Here is a 10,010-nt window from a genome sequence, read left to right as displayed (position 1 = left end):
TCATATCGCGCCGTCGGTCGCCTCCCGGCGGTGGCCACCATTGACCTTCAAGTGACCTTCAAGTAGGTCACGTGACATGACGTCACGTGATGACGTCACACCGGCTGCAGATGGGGCCTCATATCGCGCCGTCGGTCGCCTCCCGGCGGTGGCCACCATTGACCCTGAAGTGAGATCACATGATGTGACGTCACGTGATGACGTCACACCGGCTGCAGATGGGGCCTCATATCGCGCCGTCGGGAGACAAGGGTTTCGGTGCAGGCGGGCTGGAAACGCTGATTGGTCAAACAAAATGTGACGTCACGCATAAAACGTCACGTGACGTCATAATTACGTGACTTTTAATGACGTCGTGTTCGGTTAGGAAGAGACATATTTTCCCTAGGTTTTTCTCGGAATTCCCCACGTTTTTGACAGCGCGCGCGGGTTCAAAAAGCGCACCTGATGCGCCGCGCTTTCACACACTGCATGCGCGTTTCTGTCCAGAATGGCGTCAGTGTTTCCAAACCAGAGTGAACGTCAACCTGAGCACGGTGATCATGATCGACGTTGCGGCGTCTGCGACAAAGTCTTCACTCAGCGGAAAAACATGCTGCAGCATATGAGGATGGTGCACAAGTTGGAGACGAAAGGAGCCTTTCTCCACTGCGACCAGTGCAGCAGCCTGCTATCAACACTCGAAAATTTGGTTCATCACTACAACGTGGCGCACAAATTCCCAGCCGAAAATCTGCAACTGTCCTTTGGGAACGACAAAGGTAAGGAGACATGTTTGCAACGCGACGTGCATGAATTTTCCTGCGCTGCCTCTTTGGCTTTTTTTTTGTTTGTTTTGCTTTAACGTTCTTAGCAAGTCTGTGCGAATGCATCTATATATGTGCGCAGCGGGCGAATTTACAGCTTTTTGCAGCGAGCTAAATCCCGCATTTTATTTTTATTATATATGATATCCTTGAACTGCTGGTGTATTATTTTAGTGCGCTCGAACGGCGCGCTTCGTTGTGCATTTATTATAATCGCCACTGCCTGGCGGACCCGATACAGCTTTTGCAGACCTGAGAGGTTAAACACGTACTATCCATGCAAAGCCACGCAAATGCGCCTACGGGTGACCACGCCCGTCTATCAGCGCTCCGTCGAGTGCCTGCATTTACAATCGAGTGCTGTAGGACTATGAACCTGACCTAGAGCATGCATATTATAATTTTTCCTTGTATTCTACATTCTCTACATGCAGGAGACTACACTCATAGCTTTCGTTAGTGCAGAAATTTCGTACAACCGTGTCAAAATTTGGCGGTCCGGTTTTGTTCTACACGACGTTTTGGAGGAGAAAAGCATTGGGTCTTTGAAGGACGACAGTCTATATAAACTCCTATTCACTGTGTCGTCGTACCTATCGTAATTAATGACGACATAAAAGGCTTTTGATACAACTCTCGTGATTTAAAACAAAACTGTTCGTTTCACTAACCCGCGAAAAAATATTGCGCGCAATCATTCGCCACAGCCCGTTGCTGCGTAATTTTTGTTTTGTGCGGATTTTCTTTTATAATATGACAGCTGCACGCGATAGCTTATATATATAGTTGCGCAGCCGACCACTGCAGGTACCAGTAAACACGTACCCCGTTTAGAATGAATTTAAAAACGCGGTCGGGAGTTGGAATTATTTGTCCGGGACGCTGCGGTCAAAGTTCGCAGTTTTGAAAATTGAAACACGGAAATTTTTGCGCATAGCTAGTCACTCTTGCATAAGTAAATATCTTATTCCTACCCATCATCCCTTTGTCAGAACACATATATTAATGAGAAAAACGACCCATTTGATGCAATTAAGTTCACAGTCCTACAGGGTGGGTTCCACAACAAAGAGAGCAACGGGAGTCGTACTTTATTTACAAATTTGTAACAATTCCTCACGGCATTAATGAAAGTCCGGGTTTATTGACCTCCATCGCCCCTTTCAGAGCCAGTGCTGACCTTAGGAGTGCCGGCGCGTCAAACCTCGGTCGTTTGCCGCCAGCGGCATCTTTTTCAAGCTTCGCTGCCCGTCCGCTTACACAAAGCTCATAATTCATCCCCCACCCCTGTCTTCCCAGTTCGACGTACCACCTTGTCGAGCGGGGTGCAATTGAAGAACCAAGAACCCTTGATTAAATGCTCCTGCCATTCACCTTTACCCCCCCCACAGGACACTTTCGCGAACTCGTATGTTTTGCCGCCTTTTTTTTTTCTTTTGTGTGTGTGTTTCATGCACAGTGCACGTGTGTGTAGTTAAGCTAACTGCGCCGCTGATTCCGCCTTCACTATTCGTACCGAAGACGCTCCTGGAACGTCTCCTGCCCTGTCTGAATTTATTGTTTATTTGTTTGCTCGTTTTGGCCGGCGGCACGGGCAGTACATGCATCTATGATTCTTATCTGCTCCGGGACTCCGCCAAAGTCTGTCATTGTTGCTTTGAGGGCCCGGATGCCCTCCCTCCCCTCGTTATTCCTTTTTTCCCCCGTGCTGGCCTCCCGCGCAAGCTCGCTGGGCGGCAGGGGACAAAGCGTTTTTCTTTTTCTCTTTATTTCTTTCTCCTTTTTCTAGTATTTTTCTTTTGTGCCCATCAAGGGTTCTTGGTTCTTCAATTGCACCCCGCTCGGCAAGGTGGTGCGTCGAACTGGCAAGACAGGGGTGGGGGATGAATTCAGAGCTTTGTGTAAGCGGGCAGCGAAGCTTGAAAAAGATGCCGCTGGCGACAAACGACCGAGGTTTGTCGCGCCGGAATTCCTAAGGTCAGCATTGGCTCTGCAAGGGGCGATGGAGGTCAATACACCCGGACTTTCATTAATGCCGTGAGGAATTGTTATTAAATTTGTAAATAAAGTACGACTCGCGTTGCTCGAGATCTCTTTGTTGTGGAACCCACCCTGTAGGACTGTTAACTTAATTGCATCAAATGGGTCGTTTTTCTCATTAATATATGTGTTTTAACAAGGGGAGGTAGGGATAAAATATGCGCGCGGTGGTTATTAAAGCGAATTCTTATAAAGTTAACGGCCTGCCCAATGTACTGCGTACTGCACACACTGCATCCTAGGAGGTATATTACGTTGCAGAAATCCCAATCAGAGTTGTCATTAATTTTCCATTTGAATCCTGAAGCTGTCCTTATTTCACAGCTTGATGTTTGTAATGTGTTTGCAGACGTGGAATCTACTTTTTCCACAAGGTCGACACCCCAAAACCGGCTCTTTATGTGACTGAGTGTATTAGAATGTTTCGAATGTTTTTCGGTCGTCTGTAGACTGCATGAGGGAGAGCAGTGAAAATTTTGGCGAGGCGCTAGCTCGCTTTGTTTGAGAATGTTGAAATGTTTTTTTGAAGATTTTGTTTACGTACGTTAGGCGGCTGGGTTACTGGTGAAGGGAAGTACGAGATTTGCCTGATGGTCTGTTTGCTCGCTGTATCGACGTCACTCCAGTATTTGCTCTCGGTTGGGTTTAGATGTCCTTTGAATGGCATCGTCGGCAATGGCGACGGGTATCGCTGCTTAATGAGGACTTCTTGCATGCGTTTGGAATTTTTTACGAAGTCTTCATCTTGGGAACATGTTCCTTTAGATCGATGTGCCTGAGAGTATGGGATGCTTGTTTTAGAGTGACGAGGATGGCAGCTTTGGAAGTGTACGTATTGTTGACGGTCCGTCGGTTTTCTATATACACTGGTGGTGAGTGAGCTTTCGTTTACCAAAATCTCAACATCTAGGAAGTTAATTGTGGTGTGGGCGCACGTGTAAGTGAAAGATATGTTGGGGTGGACGAGGTGTGTCAGTCCAAATTAAAAAGATATCATCCAAGTAGCGTTTGTATAGGGTGGGCTTAATGGGACAATCTTTCAAAAATTGAGACTTATTACTATGCATGAAGATGTTGACGTAGGTGTGGGCCATCCTTGTACCCATGGCTGTGCCGTTAATTTGTGAATAGTGTTGATTGATGAATTCGAAGTTGTTATATTCGAGTACGATTTTCAACAGTATTTATAAAACACGTGGAGCAGGGGAGCATCAAATCACTGATCGAAGCGTATGAACAAAACAGAAAGGAGGAATCCCCTGCTGCACGTGTATTAGATATGTTGTTCACAGCAACATCTTGCATGAAGCTGCAGGGAAGAGAAAAGTCGATGAGACGTAGCCAGTTGTACTTGAGCCGTCTACATCGAAGGAATCACCACCGATCCTCTCACCAGGTTTCGTGAAGCTTGCGCTTTATCGTGCCGGTTTACCACTGTCCTTCTTGCTAATGAAGCGATTATTTTTTTTAATGTTCTCTTTTTGCCCCATTTGCCATCTGCCATTTTTGATCGTGCCATCTTCTGGGCAAGTACTACGTTTGAGGTTCGAAAAAGGTGCATAAGCGATCACGACCTATGCAAACAATAACAAAGACGAAACACGCTACAAGAGCACCACTAGCTGCATATCTGCTGTAAAAGTAAATATTTCCAACAATACATTATCTTTTAGTATGCACCGTTTACTTGCCATACATACACACACACAAGCAAAAAAAAACACGCCATAATGAAGAAAACCGCGAAAAACAACGATAAACAAACCGGCCTCCGAACTCCACTTGCCACTTTTACACGCCAGGGCGCGTGGCACATTTCGGCGCGACATCTGAACCGCGCTGTGTGTGTCTTGTGTGTCCCTCCTGTGTCCGTGTCTTTTGCGCTGTTTAAAACAAGTATGCAGCACCAACTAGCCCGCACGTCTACCCTTGTAGCCTTCATTTAAACCGCTTTGAGCGGGCGCTCGAGGCCGCGCTTCCGCAGGACTGTTCCGCATAGTGTAGTCGATTTTTCTGTGCCAAAATTCCAAATTTGATTTTTGGTGGAGGGTTACCCTACCATACTCCCTTAAAAACGCACTGATATCATTGCCTTCAATACCTTTGATATTACTTTATTCATCGGGCGCACACGTCCACAAGACAATAACGATAACACGAGGGGATCGCATTCCAGGATTCCACCACGCAATTGCATGCTTCAGCGTTAAAGTGGGTATTACGAGATAGTAACTAGGGCCACATAGCAAACACGCGTGCAGATATTGAGCAAGGTGATGGCAACAGAAGCATATAGCGCAAGTATCGCAAACCTTCGTGATATTGTTGAATTGGGCATTTGAATGCTGTATTTTCTGCAAGGTACAAAGTTCCGCTTTTTGGTATGTACAGTGTATACATGAAATTATGGTGCACATAATCCTCCATGTTTTTCGAATATTTTTCAAGCATTGTTCATTCGTCACTGACAATGACAGTGCCTTCAGTTTTAACACCTTTCTACACAATATTTTCTAAAGTATTTTTTATGCATTTTACAGAGTTCCATGATTGGAAAGGACAGGAGGAAGCGAGCCAGGTGTGCAAGTTCGTAATATCCACAGGTGAAAAAAGGCTCACCAACGGATGTACGAGGACCTACTACGCTTGCAACAGGTCAGGAGTGGCACGACCAGGTCGAGGCAACAAGACTCGTGCGATGAAAAGTCAGGGAAGCTGCAGGAGCGGCAGGACATGCCTTTCTTTTCTGATCGTTACTAGAGACGAGGGTACTGTCAAGGTATCGTACCAAAGGACGCATTATGGGCATGATGCAGATGTTGAACACCTGAGTATGACTGACCAGGAAAGGGCAAGCATTGCGGATGACCTTTCGAAAGGAGTGCCCATGAGGACAATATTGAAGAAAATAAGGGAATCGGTGACAAGCAAGCTAACTCCTCTGCATTTGACAAATCGCATGGACTTGCACAACATCAAGCGGCAATATAACCTCACAGTTCCTGAAAGATGTCATGATAATGATGCTGTGAGTGTAAGCATATGGGTGCAAAGCATGAGGAACAAGGGGCAACCTGTTGTTCGCTTGTACAAAGAGCAGGAAGTTGTTGACCCAACGAATACCTTTAGTACAAAAGACTTTGCTCTTGCCTTAATGACGGAGCCACAGGAAGAGCTGCTGAAAGTTCTAGGTACAGGAACAGTCTGTGTTGATTCCACACATGGAACAACGGGGTACCAATTTGAACTGGTGACTGTTCTGGTGCTGGATGAATATGGAGCAGGATTGCCTATGGCTTACTTCATCTGCAGCACGATTAATGAGAAAACCCTATCAGCATTCTTTGAATCCCTGAAGTCCTCCACAGGAGCCCTGTCAGCTAGAACTTTCATGACAGATGATGCATCCGAATACTTCAAGGCCTGGTCAACAGTCATGGGCCCACCTCAACATCGACTACTCTGCACATGGCATGTGGACAAAAACTGGAAGCGAAGGATTTCTGAGAAGATAAAAGGAAAAGAACTCGCAGTAGATGTTTACCATGCTGTTCGTACACTGCTAGAGTGCCCAAAAAAAGACGAAGTGGCTGAGCTTCTCGAGTCATTTCTTGCCAACAAAGATCCCAGGCTTCAGGAGTTTATTCAGTACTTCAGAGGAAATTATGCTCACCGCCTGGAGATGTGGGCCTACAGTTTTCGAACTGGACTTGGCATCAACACAAACATGTATCTTGAAAGGATGCACAGGACTTTAAAGCATAGTTTCCTGGAAGGTAAGAAGAATCATCGTGTTGACAGGCTCATCACTGCACTGATGGACATGACATACGAGTCTTTGATGAAGAGGGTACAACACATTGTGAAAGCAAAGAGAACGAGCAAGATGAGCCGGATCGAGAAGAACCACAGATCTGCTGTGGCAATTACTACGCCTGCCAAGAGGAATGAAGATGGAACATGGACTGTGCAATCCCAGTCCACAAGAGGCCTCACATACAGGATTTCAAAAGAGAAAGGTAGTGCCTGCTGCCCTCTGAAGTGCAGCGAGTGCATGGTGTGTGTGCATAGCTATTCATGTGATTGTGAGGAGCACCGAATGAGCTTGACGATCTGCAAACACATTCACTGTGTGGTCATCGCTGGCGCACCTGAAGGAAGAGATCAGAAGATCCTGAAAGCTACTGAAGCAGTGTCATCCAATTCAAAGGCAAGCGAGGCTTTCCACATTTTGGAAAGTGTTCAAACAGCAGAAGCCTCTACAAGCATGACAAAATCTGACTTGGTCTTGGCCAAGATGGAATTGCTCAAAGAGTATGTCGCAGAGCAAGAAATTCCTCAAGAAGTGCACAACAAGGCCAGCAAGCTTTTGGACCCTGTACTGAAGATTTATGAAGGCACTAAGAAGCAAGAAATGCCCCACACATCAAGGGAGCCTGCAAACAAGAAAATCGAACACCAAGTCAGGTTTCATTCCACTAAGAAGCAGAGGCTGTCCAGCTCAGGTACAAGTTTTTCAAAGCCAACTGAGCTTCAGAAGGAGAACATAAAAAAGCAAATCCTTAACAGCAATGATGAGGCAACTGTTATAATAACATCTCCAGGACACAACTACATATGAAAGATGAGATCGACTCTATGGCCCTCTCTTCTGGTTTACAACCCGTCTACAAGTTCATCTGTGTACTTATAGACCTCGCCTATGAGGTGTGCAGCTGTCTCGAACCAGATGGATGGTGTGTGCGTTAGAGCGCGAGAGGCACCTCCATACTGGCCATATATGCTGCAGGTAAGTATATTTTCCTTTCAGCAGCAGCTTTGTGGTACCAGTAGGATGGTGTGTGCGTTAGAGCGCGAGAGGCACCTCCATACTGGCCATATATGCTGCAGGTAAGTATATTTTCCTTTCAGCTCAGTGTGTTGCACACTTAAACAACTGAAGCGAAACCTACAGCACAATGGTTTCTCTGCATCTGGCTTAGCCAGACCATTTTTTTCTCTCGGCAGAACCTGACTGCTAGAGAGCGCGTCTCCCAGGTGGCGGATAGGGAGGCTCTTACCAAGCACCTGAAGTGTGCAGCTTGCAAAAGGCACAATAAGTTTGATTAAATGAGGGAACCTTCTGGCATGGTGTGTCTTATAAGTACAGAGTGCTCGGTAAGAGTGGTGCGTGCACCCGCGGACCAACAGGGGTTTCACTGCCTTGACACATTCCCCACCTGTACATGCTTCCTTTTTCCTCAGGTCCATGGCTACACATTGCTGGCAATTCACAAAGTTGCTGTTAGGGTGCAACTTGATGCAGACATTTTCTGAACAACTCTGCTAAGTGGCACATGGTACTATTATGCGCTGTCAAATAAGAGTTCGGTGTGTGCAGAGCTAAAAGCGACGACTGTTCTAATTTGCGCTGTTGTGATTGTCTTTCAGGTGACAAACAACCAAAGAGACGTGAAGACAACATTGATGGCCTTTCATGATTGTACTGAAGATGTCATTAGCATCAGTTATTGAAATACTTGGAAGATCGCAACTTATACTATGCCTTACCTTTCCTTCAGATTCTAGTATATTGCAATCTGCCTGTCATAGCACAGAAATAAACCTATATTTATTTTGTTCCTGCAACTACGTTGTCGTCCAATCTCTTTGCAGGTACATGCATCCAGAGATTTGAATTCATTACCAGCATTGTCTGGCGTGCAGTGCAGAAATAAACAAAGCTGCAACACTTTTTAAAGATGCATTGTCACCACAAGCAATCGTAAATTATTTTTCCAATAAAAACAATCTATACATTGTAGATTGTTTACATATTTTCTTAAGCACCCACATAAATTAAAGTAGATAAACTGAGGTGTGACAACTGAACAGATGTGTGAATTGAGATATGGTTAAGTGAGTGCACAAAATAGACAAAGGGACCACAATAACACTGTTCATAACACTGCTCAAAATGCTATACTGTTGCAGTACTGTAGAATCTGCAGAAAGGGCCACACAGCATTTCACTGAGTTAATAGGTAAGATAGATTAGCCTGAATTCATAGTGACAGTCATTAGAACAGCTGCATGGCAAACTCTTTAAGAATGCATCCAAGTCATCAGAGCCTTTTTTTATTAAATAATTATTGCATTAGCACTGCACAAATATTTACTGTTTACATTACAATAGACTACATTGGTAACAATAGCTTGGATTATCATCTCCTGATATGCGTATACAGTTGAGCTTAAAGTGGTATAGACACAAAATTTTTGCTTACATCTTCTTTGAAATGATGCATCAAACATTAGTATAGACGGGTCATCACTTGACATTTGCCTACGGCCGCTAAATAATTTGTAACAATGTCACTAATTAGGTTACATTGTTCACGATACAAAATGTGTGATGCATGTTCTAGGTTTGGGCTAGGATTAGTGTAATGTATGCAAGTCATTTTTCATTTACAGGAGCTTATTCTAGATGTTCAATAAAGCCCAGGAAGGTGTTAGCAGAACACACAGTTATTCTTTTGATTCCATGACAGGTATGACTTAAGATGAACACCAAGATATTTATATCTTGTGATAAGCACGCTAATAGCTGTTATCTGGAAACTATCTGGAGGATATTCGGGTACTCTGTGAATGATGAATTCAGCATTAGAGACATTAAGGAGCAAGAAATTGTTTCATCGAGATGTGACCTTTAATATTAGCAGTCCATATGAGCAATCACACTGAGGTAAATCAAAGCATCATCAGTGAATAATCTAGTCATGCAGACAATCTTATATTACGTGTCGATCAACGACTGGTTCCATGTGATGAGTATAGGGTAAACTGTGCTTGATGACCTGCTTCAATTCGAACTTCCTCCCCCATGAAAAGTAATGCTGATATTCATATGCCCATACACACGCCCATGCCAATATTCATATGCCCATACACAGAGTGTTTAGCGTGGGAGAGTTGAGATGCAAATATGCAGCAGTATGCAGGCCTCCATTACATTTCTGCTACAAAACAGCTCGAATGAGTTCTGCACCAATTGCGTGAATTAATTATCAACTCTTGCAGGAGAAAATATACAATTTAGATTTCAACAGCATATATCATACAAATGCTCACACTGAATTCGAAAATTTTGCTGAGGCTCTTGAGTCTGCCATATCGAAA

At 44.6% G+C, this 10,010-nt stretch overlaps 1 protein-coding gene across 2 annotated transcripts; it reads left to right on the top strand.

Annotated features, from left to right (window-relative positions):
- The first annotated feature begins 457 nt into the window (after window positions 1-457).
- Window positions 458-8,474, top strand: LOC144124550 (uncharacterized). Of its 2 annotated transcripts, XR_013313228.1 has the most exons (3): window positions 458-761; window positions 5,387-8,185; window positions 8,277-8,474. XR_013313228.1 is itself a non-coding variant. In XM_077657292.1 (2 exons), the coding sequence occupies exons 1-2, from the start codon at window positions 491-493 to the stop codon at window positions 7,465-7,467; spliced, it is 2,352 nt and encodes a 783-aa protein (XP_077513418.1). In that variant the 5' UTR covers window positions 458-490; the 3' UTR covers window positions 7,468-8,474. The 2 variants fall into 2 exon arrangements, 1 of the variants encoding a protein (XP_077513418.1); XM_077657292.1 differs by having other exon boundaries at window positions 5,387-8,474.
- Window positions 8,475-10,010: the final 1,536 nt, after the last annotated feature.

This window comes from Amblyomma americanum, chromosome 3, assembly GCF_052857255.1.
Source record: "Amblyomma americanum isolate KBUSLIRL-KWMA chromosome 3, ASM5285725v1, whole genome shotgun sequence".
NCBI lineage: Eukaryota > Metazoa > Arthropoda > Arachnida > Ixodida > Ixodidae > Amblyomma > Amblyomma americanum.
This window is presented reverse-complemented; position numbering and strand designations above follow the sequence as displayed.